At 47.6% G+C, this 18,685-nt stretch overlaps 1 protein-coding gene across 1 annotated transcript in view; it reads right to left on the reverse strand.

The window, feature by feature from the left end:
* Positions 1-18,685, reverse strand: part of THRA (thyroid hormone receptor alpha) — a 115,331-nt gene that overhangs the window by 3,218 nt on the left and 93,428 nt on the right. The window contains exons 3-8 of the mRNA XM_053363446.1: positions 18,057-18,118; positions 12,278-12,378; positions 8,394-8,541; positions 7,785-7,990; positions 2,978-3,124; positions 1,576-1,834 (exon numbers count right to left, since the gene is read on the reverse strand). Of these exons, the coding sequence (XP_053219421.1) occupies positions 1,576-1,834; positions 2,978-3,124; positions 7,785-7,990; positions 8,394-8,541; positions 12,278-12,378; positions 18,057-18,118 (923 nt within the window). The remainder of the gene's footprint in view (positions 1-1,575; positions 1,835-2,977; positions 3,125-7,784; positions 7,991-8,393; positions 8,542-12,277; positions 12,379-18,056; positions 18,119-18,685) is intronic.

Consider the following 18,685-nt stretch of genomic DNA (forward strand, 5'->3'; position numbering starts at 1 on the left):
GAAAGGCGGTATACAAATTGCCGTACTTTTCCATGTGTAAGACTTTAAAATAAGGTTAAAAATCTGAGGGTGTTGTATACACGGATAGTGCATATGCCCATTTTCTAAATGTGGGGTCCCCAAAAGTAGGGGGCGTCTTATACAAGGGGGCATCTTATACATGGAAAAATACGGTAAAAGTGAAAGGAGACTGTCTGACCAACTGCAACCCTACATTCAAGCTGGCCACTCAGTGCACCCCACCTGCAATGATCCTGAACACCCACTGATTCTTGACACCCACTGGCTCCAAGACCAATTTAATTGACCTCAGAGGTGGCTGAATTATGCTCCTCCCGGCAAACCCATTGAGTGGTTATCATATTCTCTACTATATAACCCCTTTCCTTGTCCCTCCATGCCTGCACTGACCTGCCCAATACCCAAATACACCCCACTCAAAATGCCACATATGCCCTGCGGTAGCGGCTCAGGCATCTATGTTCATAGGTGGGCCCAAGTCTATGCCTTTTAAGGGAAGGGCTCAGACAGCGGCAGAGGATGTGTTCTGCATGCAAAAAGGCCTTGGGGTTTCATCCCCATCATTTCTAGGCAGACGCCTGTCCAAAACCCTGCCCAGCTGCTGCGAGTCAACACAGACAAGAAGTGGGGAACCCTCCTGGGGCGGAAGCCCAGATTCCTACTGGACCAACCTTCTAGTCAAGCAGCAGTTGTGATCGAGGCAAAAAGGAGGTTTTGGCAAAGCAGGCATGCTCACCACTTCATATCCATACATGCAACACACACAGTCGCCTGCAGATTTTCACTCTCCTCCCTCCCACAGCCAGCAGTTAGTCTTGGGGTTAGTCTTGGGGTGGGGGTGGAGAAGCATTTCGACTTTTTCCCAAGCCTCACTGCCAGATCTTCATGGGGACTGCTACTGCAGAAGGGAAGATTAACCCTTCCTCCCCCTTCTGCACTCACACAAACAGCACCACCTGCTGTAATTAGGCTTGGAAAAAACCTACTATTGGAGCAGACAGTAAGGGTTTCCCCCAAGTTTAACAGCAGCAGGGGGCGGTGTTCAGTGGGTCACATGGCACAAGGAAGGCGTTAACCCTTCCCCCTCCAGCTGCAACCAGCTCCAATCCTCCCAAGCCCAGTGTAGCAATTCGGCTAAAAAACCCCCAAACCCTTCAATTGGAGTGGTTGAATGGGCTTCTTAAAAAGCCAAAATTCTGTATTTTTGGCAGTGCTGCAGCATATGTGGAGGATTCATTCTTCCCACCCCAGCTGTGACCCCATCCAACAAACCTGCCAAAATTAGGCTTGAGAAAAGCCTCTGATCGGCTCCAAGAAAAGGCTCCCCCCCCAGCCTGATGGCTGCGAGTGAGGAGATTGGGGGTGCTATGGGCCAGATGGGGAGGCCACACTCCAATGGCCCATCACTGGCATAGAAAGTGCTGAGCTGGACGGATCCATGGCCAGACTCAGTATGAGTCAGCTTCCTGTCCATCCCTGTTGGGCGGAGAGGGAGGTGTATGCATAATCAGACCCAGGGCTGGAGGGGGGAAGCGTATATCCCGAATCCTGTACCTGAGGACATGAGCAGCACAGCCTGGAGCAGCGCCACTTCGGTGTCGTCCAGGTTGAAGGCAGAGAGGGACTTGCCCAGATCAAAGATGGCGTCCGACACCACGCCCAGGCCGCCGTTCTTCAGCTGCTCCCGCTTGACGGCCATCTCACCGCTTAGCGTCAGCGTCTCGCTCTCAGGGTCATAGCGCACAGCCGCCCGCAGCGACATGATCTCCATGCAGCAGCCCTTCAGAAGGATGATCTGGTCCTCACAAGGCAGCTGTGGGCAGGGAGAGGCATGGCGGTCAGTGGCAGCCGGCTTACTAGGGCTGTGCTTCACAGAGAAGAGGGCCCTTTGCACTCCTTGCTCCAGACTCCACGGAGTTAGTATGTTTCCACTGCCCCCAAGAAAGGAGGAAAGCGAGGAGGGTTTATGAGGAGACAAGGAAAGGTGCACTAAGGAGAGATCATGGAAGGAGAAAGGCCAGAGTCTGGGCATGAGGAGCAGCGGGAAATCAGGAATCGCTTGGGAGAGGGTAAGAACTTGGCAGTTCTCTTCAAAAGCCATTTGTTTGAAGGAAGAAGAGTCTTGTGACACCTTAGTACACTTCCTGTGGCACAAGTTTTTGTGGACTACGGTCCATATCATCAGCTGCATGAAGAAGTATTCCGAGTTACAGGTTTATTATATGCATGGTTTGGGTGGGTGGGAATTGGAATGTACACAGCTATCCTGAAATGTTTCTTGAAACGAACTCCTACCTCTGAGAATGTTCATCATTTTGCAGCCATTAGTCGCCCAATACATTACAGCTTCACAGCTATTTTTCCCTTTTAGGGTTTTTACCTTCGTTAAGTGATCCCAGCTAACCAGGAATCACATAGTGGCCACAATGGCATCATGATGCTACACAACCAATCTGGTTTTTCTAGATGCTCGGCTTACATTACAGAGACCAAATCAAGCTATTTCAGAGTACCTGGACTGGTCACTTAGGTGATCCTAGCTAATCAGGAAGCCCATTCCAAGTCAATGCATTCCGAACCAACACTCTTCCTTTTCATTTTGATTTATGAAAGGTTGCTGAAAGAACAGAGCACCTTCTGACACTGACAGAGGCGGTCATGAAAATTGTCTGTCACTTTTGGTTTGGGCCTACCCGTCATCAGCACCTCAGCCTGACTGGACAAATCAGTAACAAGCTTGCTTGCACCCCATCATACCTCTCTACCTGCCCCTTAATATTTCGTTCTGGTGGCAAACCATGGAGATTATTATGGTGGGAGGAAGCAAGAAGCTGGCTCCACACCTGTGGCTTTCCCCTTACTAATCAGTGTAACAGGAAGACCACGTTCAAGAGATTATCACCAAACTCCTTTCTCCCCAACCCTCTGATGGAATCTACCCACCCACCTCACTTACCTCTGAAAACATGGGCAGTTTTTTGGCAAAATCCACCACACGGGTGATGGCGGGGGTGATGATCTTCGTAAACTCGCTGAACGCCTCCAAGTCCACTTTGTCCCCATCGGGCATGGAGGCCATAGGTGACTGACCGATATCTTCGGGCTGTGTGGGACGAGAAGAGAGGCAGAATCATGACTCTGCAGAACAAAAGTTTGGGGCAAATCCACCTTCCAGTCTCAAAACCACCAGAATCCGACTGTACTTTTGCAACAGGAAGAACTACACGTTCTGAATCTTCTGTTGATGCGTGCTGCACTTGCAGCTTGCCAGGAACTAATGGGCAAAACACACTGAAACACGGCCTTCTTTTTAAGGCACACGGTACCATTAGGCAATTCCCTCTTGTTGAACTGTCCGTGCTGGTTCTGAAGGACGCACAACCCTGGCAACATAAAACTTTGCAAGGTAGACTTTAGCATATCAACAACATGGCACCCATGGGGACCCACAGGGTCCCCTGCCCTGCTGAAATTAGATTTGAAAGAAGCATTCTACTGCATCCTCTAGAACAGGCTGTAGTAGTGTGTGCTAGATTATGCTAGTGCCCAGAAAAGTTTCTCTGGGTTACAAATCTGTCCATCAACACGAAAAAGCTCACTGCTGTATCTCACACCAAAACCCACAGTTTCCCACCAAGTTGCTGCTTCATTTTCCAAGTGAATAACCTTGATGTCTCTCACTGAGTCAGTGCACATTTCACGTTGGGGCTCTGTCAACAGTGCTGACAAGATCTGGAGCAAGCCACAGCCTCATGTGTTGAAGGTAGGGAAGCTCCAGAATTTCATCCAGCCCTCATTTTTAAGTGATTCGCATTTCCAGGATGAGGAGGAGGATCAGAATGCAGCGATTTTTAAGGTTTCCGTGCTTCCCTAGATTTTGCAATGCAGTTCTTGGCTCAAAAGAAGTACCAAAACGCACCCAGAAATGATGATTTTGCAGCGAAACACATACAAGCTGTGTGTTTTGTGAAATGTGCATTCAAAAGTGAATTATAATACGGCTTTGTTTTCATTAATTTTTACGGGAAAGGAAGTTGCAAAAGGTTCATCAATTTCTAGTTTAAGCCAATCTCAAACTACTTTCCGGCATTGTTAAAGTTCAGTTTGGCTTCTCCTGCTTTGCAATCTGTTGTCTCTCTGCTGGGGGATGGGGGGACAGAGAAGAACTCCTCAAGTGGAAAATGGGGGTCTACGCTGGACAAAGACAAATTGTGTTCTGTCCCCATGAATATTTTCCTGATTTACCCTAGTCCATGCAAGTACAGTCATACCTCAGGTTACAGACGCTTCAGGTTGCGTTTTTTCGGGTTACGGACCCACCAAAACCTGAAAGTACTGGAAAGGGTTACTTTTGGGTTTCGGCGGTCGCGCATGCGCAGAAGACCAAATCGCAACCTGTGCGTGCGCAGATGCGCCGCTGCGGGTTGTGAACATGCATCCTGCACGGATCACGTTCGCAACCCGAGCGTTCACTGTAAACGAAAAACACGCTCCACTTACTTGTATGGAGCGAGGGGGTAAAAAATGCAGTTGGGGAGGAGACAGAATTGCTCCTGAACCTTAAGCGCCCGTTGTCACAAGGGCCTGCAAGCGTCTTCCCCTTGAAGGATTCCTCCAATTATCCTCTAGGACACCTGAAGTTCTGCTGCCCCTGCTGAGTGCCCTGTGCGCACCCCCTTTCTGGAGCAAGGCACCCCTTCTGTTTTTAATGCAGGACATTAATCCTCGTTAAGGACATGCTAGAGCCTGTGACCCACCGTGTGGGAGATGGGGAAACCTTTATGGTGTGTGGTTTTTTAAAACCAGTAAAAATGGTGCATTGGAACCCACCACACTTCTCTCCTGTTCTTCCTTTGCAGAACTTAAACAAGGTTTGCAGTTTGTTTCCCCCATTCCTTAAGAGAATACCTAAAACTGCACCTGTGTTGCTTTCAGACCATTGCCCAGCCTGAATTTCAAAACTGTAGCTTAATTTAGGAATGTGTTTGTCTGTCATTGCAAAGCTTAGGAGTGTGTGTGTTTGTGTGTGTGTTAATATTTTTATTGGTTTTCATTATAACAAGCATCTTATAACAATAAAAGTTAAGAAATAAAAAATAAAAATTTGAACAACTGTACCGTTTTGCATAATGTTTGTACATTCAATTCAGTACCAAAATACTGTATGGGATTTTTCCAATTCCCTGACTTCCCTCTACCCTTGTGTGCGTTTGGTGGTGGGGAGAAGAAGGACTACGAGAGAGAAATGTTTCTCCAAGAGCCACCCTGCCTGCTGGCCTCTGATTTCCTTTCTCCCCCTCCCCTCAAGCCCCACTTCCCTTGACCTCTATGTCCTGACCTGCCCTGGCACTAGCTGACTGTGGCCAGAAGAGGGCACCCCACACCAGCAATCCCTACTCATGTGAGGCAAGGGGGAAGGGAGGGGGCTGGGTTGGGGGGTTTCCGGCCCATCTGCCCTTGGAGGGAGCTGAGAGGTCACAGCTGTGTCCCTTTGCTCAATCACTTTAACCCTTCAAAGGTCCCTCTGTAGGGCCTGAATCATTTGCTAAAGCTGTGGGAGGAGGAGAAACCTTTATTTAATTAAAACTATTGAGATCTTGGATTTTATTGCCATATGTTTTGACTTCTGAGCTTACTACCAGTGCTAAGTCTAAGCATGGGTTAGAATCTCACCACATTAAAAAAAAAAAGGTCAAATTTAATGCATATGGCAGTCTGGAAAAGGAAACAGATACGTTTTGTTCAGAGTGGGCACCACCAATGTTAAGCAGTTTTAAATCCAATCAATTTCAATTAGAGGGTTTAGCACATGCCTACATATATCCTTCTGAAATAGAAGGGGCTTCAAAACTGTTTATCGGAAATTTGGCTGGAGTGTGCACCACTGTGTATGGTTTTATACTACAGATATACAGTCGTACCTCGGAAGTCGAACAGAATCTGTTCCAGAAGTCCGTCCAACTTCTGAAACATCTGACTTCCAAAGTGCGGCTTCTGATTGGCTGCAGGAAGCTTCTGCAGCCAACTGGAAGCCACAGAAGCCCCGCCGGACATTTGGCTTCCAAGAGAACATTCGAAAACCAGAACACTCACTTCCGGTTTTCAATCATTTGAGAGCCAAAATGTTCGACTCCCAAGGCATTTGGGAGCTGAGGTATGCCTGTATTTTGCACACATATTTGTGTGTGTGTGTGTGTGTGTGTGTGTGTATGCATTGACCTGCTGAAGGGCAATAACCCTAGCCACCAAAAAATTAGCTCAAATACAGGCTATTAAACAATTTTAAAAGAGGTTTAAAAGTAAAAAATTTAAAATACATTTATTACTGCAATTCTGTACCCTCTTAGAAGATAGCCTCTTAGGAGGGGAGCTTATGTCTGAACAGACATGCCTAGGGTTGCACTGCAAAACTGCGTTTTAAACAAAAATAATAATCTGGGGTGATGAACTGGTACTTCATGGTAAAAATGCCACTGTCTGGCTCTTGTGGTCCTATTGAATGTTAGTCAAAGTGTGGTTTTTAAAAAAGGAAGGGGAAGATTATATGATACTCTGTGGCTGCAAGACAGCAAAATTCTGTTTTGAATAAGGTCTAGCTGAAATAATAATAATAATAATAATAATAATAATAATAATAATAATAGGAAGAGAGAAACCTGCTTCTCTGTCCTGTTAATAGGAGACCACACCAGCATTCATTTATTTTTGTAAGCATGTAAGAAAAGGCCAGGATAGATCCTTCTTCCTGGCATGCTAGATCTCTATGCACGGGGATTTATTATTATTACTTTAGGTACGAAGGAGCGTGTAGCGTGTGTTCTTTATATTCTGCTGGAAGCTGCTCAGAGTGGCTGGGGCAACCCAGCCAGATAGGTGGGGATACAAGTAATAACTAATAATAGTAATAGTAATAGTAATAATTGTTTAACCTGGAAGACTGCATGGAAGTTGGTGTTTTCTCCAGAACATCTTGACTTTGGTTATAGTGTTATGTCCAAACCCAGGCTTGCAAAGCTTGTGGTTTGTCTAGAGTGAGACAAACCATAAGCCTGGGTTCGGATGTAATACGAACTCAAACCATGGCTTGGTCCCAGTAGCATGGCAGCAGCATGACGAAAGCAGGGAAAGCTGCAGGGTTCCCTATGAAGCACAAAGCCATGGTTCAGCGGTATATGCAAAGTATGCCACTGTAGCAAATAACAAGCCGGGTAGAACATGAGCATACCTTGGGCCAGATGTGTACTTCCAGCTTGTGTTAAACCATTTGCGTAGCATAAAATTGTGCATTTGTTTCCACAGGATTAGGAAGACATGCAGGAGAAGTGGCCCGTATGCATGGCTAGCTCCCTAGGTAGTAACCATGCTACTTCTTGTTCTCTACAGAACCTAGCTTACGCATGGTAGAAGAAGAACAAAAACACAAAGTAAAGGAAAGTGTTAAGCAAAGCTACGTGGACTTTGCATGCACACACAGACACGTAACCCAGCCCTGATGCAAAACAAGATATACCTGTTGTTATCTGCTCATTTGGCACCCTTTATTCTGCCAGATTTTCACAATGTCTGTGAGCGCGCACGCAAAGGTTGGGGGAAAGACATGGACGCTCAGAAACCGGGGAAGAAGAGCCAGGAAATGTTAATCCAAAAAGAAAGCAAGGAATAATAAGAAGAGATTATGTGGGATCCTGCACCAGATCAATTCTGACAAATACATGCAACCCCTGGTTAAGGCTCTGCCTGCCACACCCGCCTCCACCATTTACCAGGAATTTCCGCTTCTGCTTCCAGTGGCTGCCTTGGGCGTTGGTGCTGCGGTGCGCCTCCGTGGCGATGTGGATCAGCTCCCACTCCTCCGTGGTTGGCTCTGGCCTGTGCTGAAGGGATTTCATCATCTCTTCCTTGCGCCGCCTCTCCCGGTTCTCTTCAATCAGCTTCCGCTTGGCTACCCTCTTGGAGTCATCCAGCACCACTAGGGGGCGCGAAGAATGGAGAGGCATGAGTGGGCAGTGGGGCCTCACACACAGCCAATCAGAACTCTGTGTGGCGCCCGTCGCATCCTGCAGCCCACTAACCAATGCGCTGAATGGCCTCACAAGAAGCCATTTGATTGGCCGGCTCCTGTGACAGCCTACGGAATTCTGAGGCCGCTTACTCCGGCCCGTGGGGTTCTCATGCTGCAACAATGGCCCCAATTACATTGGGATTAATAGATGGTCCCACACAACTCTATGTTGGAACAAGCAGCATGCCCCCTCCCTGCCCCCACATCCTTGGCTACATTTATTTCCGTGATGGGATCCCCGGTTGCAACCGCTCCCTCCCTCGTCTTCCCCAACCCTCGCATCCCTCCATAGCGGGCGCAACGCCCTTACAGTCCATGGCCATGCCAACGGCAATGCACTTCTTGAATCGGCAAAGCTGGCACTGGTTGCGGGTGATCTTGTCGATGACGCAGGAGGCATCGTACTTGCAGGAGTATGTCGGGTGCAGATTCTTCTGGATGGTCCGCCGGAAAAAGCCCTGCAGAGGGGAAGAGCAGAATCAGAACCAGGCAGTCCTGAGAAGGAAGGAGCGTCTTCCGTTTTCCAAGCCACCCACTCGGGTCTTGTTTTCTAACCAACGGGGTAAGGCCCTATTGGCACTTCCAAGGGGACTCCTGCCCATTCTAACCACCAACGCCAAGCGTATTAGGGCTTGCATCGCAGAAATACAAGTCCAACAGGCAAATGGGTGATTTTCTATTGCGGAAGTTGAGGTGGTGCGCTCCCATGTTCTAATCTAATCTGTGGTTCTAATCTACAAGTCCTGGGGCTGCCCCAAAGGCCTCCCATTCATCAACATGGGGCACAACTGACAAGGATGTTTTCCACCCCCTATTGTGCTCTCATACTGCTCCCATTCATTTCTGTCTAGGTGTATGTTGGAGAACGTCTCAGCAGGTTGTGCCTCATGGGTTGGATCTGCTAGCTCTCTCTCTATACAGTGGTACCTCGGGTTAAGTACTTAATTTGTTCTCGAGGTCCGTTCTTAACCTGAAACTGTTCTTAATCTGAGGTACTACTTTAGCTAATGGGGCCTCCTGCTGCCGCCGCGCCGCCGGAACACAATTTCTGTTCTCATCCTGAAGCAAAGTTCTTAACCTGAGGTACTATTTCTGGGTTAGCGGAGTCTGTAACCTGAAGCATACGTAACCTGAAGCGTATGTAACCCGAGGTACCACTGTACAACCTTTAACGGCGACTCAAAGCTGCCACTAGTTTTTCAACTTCTTTCAAAGCCAGGAGCACCCCATCTTGCACTCCGCCCTGCACCCAGGGCTGGCAATCTGCAGTAGTCAGTAGATTCTGGGGTAAGAATCAGGGGCAGCTCAAATCTCTGTCGTTTGAATGTTCCGCTTCAGGAACAGAGAGGTCTTGAGTTGTCTCTGCCTGCTTTTACTGCACATGCCTGCCTTTCCTTTTCTCTTTTTGTTTAGTTTTGTTGTCCTCTCTTTCTTTCCTCTCTCTCAAAGAAGAATGTGTGTGCGGGAGGGGGGGCAGGGGCACTGCTTCTGGCAAGAGACCCACTTTAGGTCAGGGCACAGCAGTTTGTTGGTCACGTTCCATCAATTGGAAACTATTGCACTCAACTGTTTCCCAGCTATTTCCTGTCTGCCTGGGTTCAATAGTGGAAGTGAGCTGGGGAGAAAGGATTTAAAGCAGCCGAGTTGAGGGGGAGGTTTTAACCCCGCCCTCCAATGAACACTCATTTGCACACTGGGAAACCCAGACAGATGGGTGGGGTATAAATAATAGAATTATTTATTTATTATTAATTATTATTATTATTATTATTATTATTATTATTATTATTATTATTATTACATATAGGCATGTGGGAGTGATTTATTCATTTGCTAAACACACACTTACCGTACTTAAGTTTGGTCCTAAAATGTGTCCTCCCTCATTAGGGGCCCAGCATGACTGGTTATCCAGCCATGCTGTTATATTAACGCCAGACTCTTCTACCCTGCCACTAGGGCCCTTTTAAGACCCCCCCTCCCAGTGCCCAGTGCCCTTAGATCACCCGGGAAGGCTCACCATGTGCCGAGGACATGAGAGGAGGGGGGCATTGGAATGAGGGGTGCCTCTTTGCAAACAGGACCCCGTGCCTAACTAAGTCATAATCAGCACCACAAAACTGACGTTAATACAGTGCAATAAAACAAATCTCTTGCCTGGGAAAACCACATGTTGCGCTGGGAAATCTCAAGATCAGCACTCAAAAGTAATGCCTGGAAGTCAATACTACAGAAGAAACAGTACTCTCCCGCTCGCTCGCTCTCTTTTTTTGGCACAACCTCCTTCTATTTCTCAGCGTGGATTCTATTTTCCCGTTCTCTTTGCTGTTTCCTTCCTCCATATGCTGCTCCTTTTCTCACAAGTTCTTTTGCCAACTGGAGTTGACACTCCCACAAGGTACATACAGCAAAGCGGCCACCTCAGTTCATAGGTTATAGACACCATTAAGGGCAGCTGAGCGAGACGTGTACGTATTTCATTAAATTAAGCTACACTCGTAACCTAGATTTCTTCCAACGAGCTCAAGCTAGCAAGCATGACTCTCCCCTACATAGACACATATGTTGTCTTCTCACCGACCAATGGTGAGGTGGATCAGGCTGAGAGGGTATGACTGATCCAATGTCACCCATTGGGCACTGTGGATTGGGAAGAGGGGGAGACATTGAGCCGGTGTCTTCACAGACCTAGCACAGCATGCTAACCACTACACCACACTGGCTTTACACAGGATCTGACCCTTGAGGCACACAATCCACTAGAAAGTTCTGCTGTACAAAAAACAAAATAAATGGCAGCATTCTTGCCCACCGCAATGAGGCTTGCGCAAAAGGATGCCATGGTGAGTTGCATTTATGGAATGTGGGGTGCCATTTGAATTTTCCCAAAACTGCTGGGTTGTTCTTAACCAGGCCCCTTGGGCTCATTCTCCCATCTCCCTGCCTTTGATTAATCTGAGCACTCTGCCTGCAGCAACAACCCTCTCTGTTCTGTCAAGGTCCTCTCCTCCAGTAAAGTCCTTCCTGATCCACTCCTCAGGCACATCTCACCTGTCCCTCAAGGGCCTTTTAATTCTACTCTACCCCATCCCCACTTATTTTGTGAATCCATGCTCTCTACTTCCAAATCTTCTGGTTTTGTCCACCTAATACAGTGGTACCTCGGAAGTCGAACGGAATCTGTTCCGGAAGTCTGTTCGACTTCCAAAACATTCAGAAACCAAGGCACAGCTTCTGACTGGCTGCAGGAAGCTCCTGCAGCCAATCGGAAGTCGCATCAGACATTCGCGTTCCAAAGAACGTTTGCAAACCAGAACACTCACTTCCAGGTTTGCGGCATTCGGGAGCCAAAACATTCGACTCGCAAAGCGTTCGGGATCCAAGGTACGACTGTACTGACTTGCAGACACTTTGGGCAGAAAAGTTTATCACGACTGTGTCCTATGCAGCCCCAAGCATGCTAGTGACATACGGTCATTACTGTGGTGTGGTGGCAGCTAGGTAGTTGGCCCTAGACCTAGGAGATGCGGGTTCAAACACCTACACATCTATAAAATGCACAGGGCAAAAATCATTACCTGCCAGCCTAACCTGGTGAGGAGAAAGCTGGGAAACCCCACACAGTCCCCACTCCCAAGTCCCTTGGAGAAAGAGCACAAGAGAGGCGGTGAAAAGAATCCTGGGGGAGGGTGATGGCAGTGGGGGAGCTGACAGATCAGTAAGGTAAATGTGGAACAGAAGAAGAGTCAACAAATTAAGAAATGTAACCATAGACCACGGAAAATATTAATTTGTCTAGCTCCCATCACTGTAAACATCTGGCTTTATCCATTCCACACTGCAGTTTGCCAAGACATATCAATTCCTTTTTCACTCTCTAGTTTATCCTTCTATATATCTCAGTGAAGCTTGGCCCAGAAATTCTGAGCGACTGCTGCTCACACATTTGGCTCAAACCTTCCACACCCTTCCCCTGCCTCACTTAGCACCAGGCTCACCCACAGCCTTCCTCTGGCCCCGGCTGCAAAAAGGACCAAAATGCTTCCCATCAGTCGCAGCACCCAAAAAACCCAAGCCCTGGGCGGTGCCGTCCTTGGCAGCTGCCTGGGGTCATGCAGAGGCACCAAGTCAAAGGAGAGAATTCACCCTCTAGTGAGCCGCTCGGGCCAGATGGCCTTCCCATGTTTCCATTACCTTGCAGCCTTCACAGGTAATACATCGGTAGTGGTACCCCGTGGCTTTGTCTCCACATACAACGCACTGCTCATCTTTGTCCAAGTAGCTAGGGATGTACCCTGGAGGAGAAAACAAGAATGGAGAGATCAGGGCTGGAAGGGGGAATACAGAACTGGGAGACACCAGACTTCAATGGGCCTGCCCACCCTTACTCTCTTTCACTGGTCATCATTACCTGCTGGCTAGACCCATATCACCTCTGAAACACAAAGGGGCCATATCACAATTTTACATCTTTAAAAGCAACACACTTTACTAGCCACTCGCAGCTCTCAAAGTCGCCTCCCTTTTAGAAACACAAGCAACACAACCAAGCTGCACAAAACCACAAGGTTAGCACACTACAAGCCCTTCCAGATGGGTGTTGTGTTGCCGGTGTATTCTGCAACGTGGTTTTGGCACAGTAACACTGCTTTAGTGGCAAATTTATTCTGCTTTATTAATGGTCCTGTGATGCTTCCCCCATGCTACCACATTACAGTAGTACTTTGGTTCTCAAACGCCTTGGTACTCAAAACAACTTGGAACCCAAACACTGCAAACCCAGAAGTAAGTGTTCCGGTTTGCGAACTTTTTTCAGAAGTAGAACATGCTCCGTTTTGAGTGCCACACTTCTGTTTTGAGTGTTATGCTGAGGTCTGTCTGTTTTTGCTATCTATTTTGCATTTTTGTGGCTCTTTCGTTTTTGTGACTGTGTGGAACCCAGTTCAGCTACTGATTGATTGATTGATTGATTGATTGTGTGACTGCTTTCATTGCTTCCATTTTATGGATCAATAGTCTCATTAGATGATAAATTCATGTCAAATTGCTGTTTTAGGGGTAGTTTTTAAAAGTCTGGAACGGATTAATCCATTTTGCATTACTTTCTATGGGAAAGCATGCCTCGGTTTTGGAACGCTTTGGTTTTGGAACCGACTTCCGGAACGGATTAAATTTGAGAACCAAGGTACCACTGTATTGCTGTCTGGAGGTCTCTCTCTCCATTCCATCTGTGAAGTGTGAAGGTGCTGGACTGGTGTCTGGAAGTGGTGAAGGGCTGGGTGGGGGCTAATGGAGATGCTGTGAGCGGATGGCTTCTGTATCCGGGAATTAGGTGTATGACCTATCCTGGGAGGCATGGCTTTCTCCCTGAAGGAACAGGTTCAAAGTCTGGGATCACTCCTGGATTCCAACTTGTCATGGAGCCACTTAGGCAAGGGGAGCTTATGCCCAGCTTAGGCTGGTTGACCAGCTGCAGCCATTCCTGGGCCTGGGTCAGCCTGGCCTTCAGTGATCCATGCTGTAGTGACCTCCCAGTTAGACCACTGTTAAGAGGGAGGGAAGCACAAGCGGAGTGAATGAGGATCAGAGAGCAGGGACAGAGCTGGAGAGTGAGAAAGCTGGTGACTGTATATGTGGAGCATATATGGAGCAAGGAAGGCCAGAGAGAGGCTTTGCTGGCGAGCCCCGTTTCATGTTTCAGCAGTCACGGATCATTCCTGAAGCCCTTACAACTTCCTCCCAAACCCTTTCTGACTAGGTCTTCTGGAAAGGGCATTCTGGAAATCTGAGCATATGCTCAGAGCTACTCTTCTCTTTATGAATGCTAACTTGTACCAGGTCAACCTGGTTTCAAATCTACCTGCAGCCACATCAAGCTCACTGGGCGAAACTTGGGCCGTTTGCTTTGACTTTCCTACAATGAAGGGTTGTTATGAACATAAAGTGGGACAACACCACATATGACTTTCATGGAGGGGGGGATGGCAGGATACAAGTATTTGCCCCAACTTTAATTTGTAAGCTGCCTCATATCTGACTTGGCTTTGCTTCGCTGGCAAAACATGAAGATTGCAGGCCTTCTTTGCGGTCCACCCCTCACAGCACAGGCACCCCAAGGCCTGAATGGCTCTCAAGATCCCCTCTGACCCCACATTCCAGGAGGGAGGGGGCAATGGCAAGGCCTGTCCTTGTCTGCTCCCCCCACTTCCAGGCTTCGTTAGTCTTTCTGAAAGGCTATTTAAAGTACCGCTAACGAGGGCTGCTTTCATGCAGAAAACACAACAGCCATGTATGTCCACAAAAAGGCTCTTTATCTCTGGGCTTGTGGGGGGTTGTTGAAGGGGAAGGAAGCAGCCTGCGACCCCCCCCTTCCAATTATCTCCTGCCACCACCACCCCCAACTCACGTAACCTTGCTTACCCTCCAGGGCCTCATCAGCCCTGATAATGAAGGTGCCCCCTCTGCCCCCTTCCAGGAAAAGGAGCTGTGTTCTCTCGTTCACCCCCTGCCCTCACAATGTCCTATTGTCTAGGGTTGTGGCAAGGGGCACCTCCACATGACCCTAGGATGACCCAGCCATGACGGAAAAGGGGACGTGCCCCCCTTGCGGCATTGGTATGCCTGTGTGGAGGGGGATAAAGCCTAGGTCTCAGCTGCCTTAAAGCAGTGGCATGTTGCTTAGATATTTGCAGCATCCGAGACTGGATGGAAGGAGCGAGAGATCCAAATAAATAAACAAACGAAATATGCAAAATTCAGGCCACCTTCTCGGCCTGCTTGGCCCACAATCCCTTACCCCTCCCCAAAGCCTCTTTTGCCTGCACATTCCCATTTCCTGCCAACAAATGCTCACATTCAACTTGGCCCTTCTGTTTCGTTGGCCTTTTCCGATTTATAGAATTCATGGCCGATTTATAGAATTTATAAAGAATTATATGATGTGTGTGTGAGTGAGTGCCAAGAGCATCTGGGAGCAAACATGAAAGATGTGATTTTCTTTAAAATGTCCCATTGCACATGCTTGGGGGTTCTGATGTATGTATATCAGTATATAAACGACACATGCATGTTACGGATGTGCCGCATGTTCTCTGTGAGAAACACCAGTGATTGTGTTTGGTGAGTGGAGTTTGGAGCTTTCTCTCAAAAGATAAACAGGATAAGAGTTGGCCGAGGGCCAGTTCTGACGCAACGTTTTCCATACAGCCACACATACTTGTGCACTTTTGTGCACACACGACAAATTTACACATGGTTTCCCTACACCAGTATAGATCCCTGCTGGGGAAAGTATCATGCCGCAAATTGGCCCTTGTAGTTTAGGAGCCAGAAGTTCCCTCAAACCCTGTGTGATTTTCCAGATGGAGGCAATGGGATGAGGATGTGAGAGAAGAAAGACAAGGTCTTAAACTCATCTGGAATACAGCTGTTAGCAACATGAAAGCATGATGGCTTTTGGTGCCGGGGGGGGGGGGGCAGGAGGGAAGACGAGAAGCCCTCCCCTCTCCTTTGCCAGCAAGACAGCTAGCATCTGGGTAGGAAGAGAAAGCGCCGAGTTCTGCTGTGATGCTTTCCCCCTCCCCAAGAGACCACACAATTTGCAGCCATGTTAGACCAATTCACATTTCCACGTTTGAGACTGAAAAATCGGCTTCCATGAGACGAAAAACAAACTGTGAAAAGGTATCCCATTTACACAGCCACCGAACAGGGAATCCTCTTTAGCGTGGCATTTTAATGGACTTTCCACAGGCATGTTACGATCTAATGTGTGCCACAGAAGATAAACTAGTATGCATGGCCCTTGCAAATGACACACTGCATGCCATATGTGACTGCCACCCACATCACACATTACATCATGCATTTAATATGAGAAGGAGGATTTATATTTTTATTTTACCATGAGATCCTGTGTCCTTCAAGGGTCACAGAAGGTATTGCCTTCCCTTGGAACCAGGGCATGGACCCAGCCCCTTACAATGACTCTTCTAAGAAAAGGGATGTCTTTGCCCTTTAGAGCAGGCCGGAAGGACCAGCACAACCCTCCCACACAACCCACAAACAGCAAAAGGAAAATAGTAATGCTGGACGTACTGCAAACAGTGAAGCTTCCATTGGAACAGACCTATTCAAGATGGGAGATGACAGAATAGGCACATGGGGAAGCTGAACATAGGACCCTCCCTGGAGATCACAGAAGCTGAACCTGGAGAACCTTCTGCACCCAGTGGGTGTGCTCTGGCACTGAACTAGGGCACTTCCACAATGACAGCAGCGGACCAGCAGTGAATCACACACAGCAAGCGGTTAGAAAAGCTGGATCTGCACAGGATGTGTCAGGCCTAATGAGCACAGTAACTCTTTTTTGGTAGGTCTTGCCCCTATGAAGCATTTGGGGAGACTGAAGGCCCCTGCCTTTCCACAGCTGCCTAAGTCCCCTCCTCTCCAGGGTTTCCCCCTTGGACCTGCTACGTAAAATCCTGACCCTGGTATTTCTCTCTCTCTCTCTCTCCCTCCCTCCCTCCCTCCCTCCCTCCCCTCCCTCTCTCCCTCGTAGCATCTTGCTCCTTTCGTTGTAAAATGAGCTACTGCATGTCTTCTAAATGGAGATCTTTATCCTAGTTGGTATCTGCATGAGATTTGAACTGATTCTACACATGTGCTATTGTTGCTTTGTGTGTGTGTGTGTGTGTGTGTGTGTGTGCACTCTACAAATAAAATTGTTATTGCTCTTATTAAATTTATATACAGCCCTTCATCAAGGGACCATAGGGCAGTCTACAACATAAATAAATAAATAAATAATTTAAAATTATTTAAAATGATTGTTATATGTGCAATTGTTTTTATTCATGTAACCACTTAATAAACTTTTTTAATTATATTGTACGCGGCTTTGTGAATGCCTCATGGGAAGCGATTCATAAATACGGCAGTAATAATAATAATTATAATAGCAAAAGTAATAACAGTAGCCATAATAATAGCAATACAACCACTACTGCTGTTTTTCGGGGGAGAAACCTCAGGTATTATTAAAGTGAGAACTTTGAAGAACTGAAGGTTTTAACGGGAGATGGGAATCAAAATGATTTGATTTGGAATGTGTATCTGTGTGGGGAGAGGGTGGCTGACTTGAGCAGGTGGCAGACCAATGGGGAGCTTTTTATCCTAAGAAGCAAATATCCGGCTGAGTACTCTCATTCACAAACCCGCACATCACTGCGCCTTTGCCCCATGACCCATTGTGGCCTCACCTCTTGCACCCCCCAGCCCTTTAGTGGTTTATCTTCCGGCTGCAGACTCTGCCGTTTGAGAACCGATATCCTGAGCTGCCCCGTGACCTCCTTCTCTGGGCCAGTGGAAAACATCAAAAGGACTTCAATGGGTTCAAGGACAGAGTTGGATAAATTTCGGGAGGATATCCTGTTATTTATATTCTGGAGTCTCGGGGCATCACTTGTTTCCATTAATGAAGTCTCCCCACCCCTCCCGCCTGCATTTCTCCTTTCCCCTCTAATATGTATTTTTTTCTGGGGCATCAAGAGAAGGTTTTGCCACAACTTTATAGAGAGAAACCATTGTGTGGAACTAAAAGTCACATACCACTAAAAATATTTCTGAGGAATCTTGAGGGATAGATTGCTGTAGCATCAAGGCTTAAATAGTAGTTTGATTGGAGGCAGGGGTGCCAGAAAGAGACTAATCTGTCAGCTCAAACTGCCTCAAATACATATCTATGTATTCCCTAGCTCGGAAGTATGTGGCTTGGCTCACTTGCTCGAGTCATTTGGGAGGCATTCGGCTTCGCAAGCCTGTGGCTGTGGAAGGCCTTGTCTCCGCTCGCTGCGGTCCACTTTGTTCTTGATTATTCTTGATTAAGCAGAGCGATCAGGGATGCAAGCGAGGTGGGAGCCGGACAAATAGGTAGGATTCTACAAATTTAAACAGCCTGAAAAGGGTGGCTTACCTGACATACTGCTTTTCACCGAACATTGGCTGCTTTTTCTTTTACGTTTCCCATCCGGCCACCTGTGGAGAAGAAAGAAGGGGAGAGGAGATTTAAAACAAAACAGAACTGTGGATTCATCAGGGGAAGGGCAACCTTGCGTGGCTCTTTACCTGCCAGCCTTATAGCATTTTATCCGAATCTGCAGCCCACTTCCCTAAAAAAGCTTTCCCAAGCGCCACACACAACTTTACCCTCTCGCTTCATACAGCTCCAGTTCCATCATCCCACACCTCTTAAAGAACCCAGGAGGCGAGGAGAGCAGTACAAGTGGTCTCACTTTATGTTATCTGAGAGCAGCAGAAGTGATAAGCGGGTTGGGAAGAAGGTTCCCCATGCACACAAACACATACGCACACACATATGCAGATGTGGAGACATAGCTAGCCCCTTCTTGACCTGAGATTCCCATGCTCTCCTTTGCCTCGGCCTTTGGAGCACGCTCACCCCAGAGCCGGCATGACTCTGCAGCAGGAGGTCAAAAGAGAGAAGCCAAACCACCACCAGCAACTCAGCCCACCAGCGTTTGGAACTCCCATTGTTCTAGGCACATGTTGCAATAGAGAATTTCATTAGCGCAAGCAGTTTCT

Source organism: Podarcis raffonei, chromosome 13 (assembly GCF_027172205.1).
Source record: "Podarcis raffonei isolate rPodRaf1 chromosome 13, rPodRaf1.pri, whole genome shotgun sequence".
NCBI lineage: Eukaryota > Metazoa > Chordata > Lepidosauria > Squamata > Lacertidae > Podarcis > Podarcis raffonei.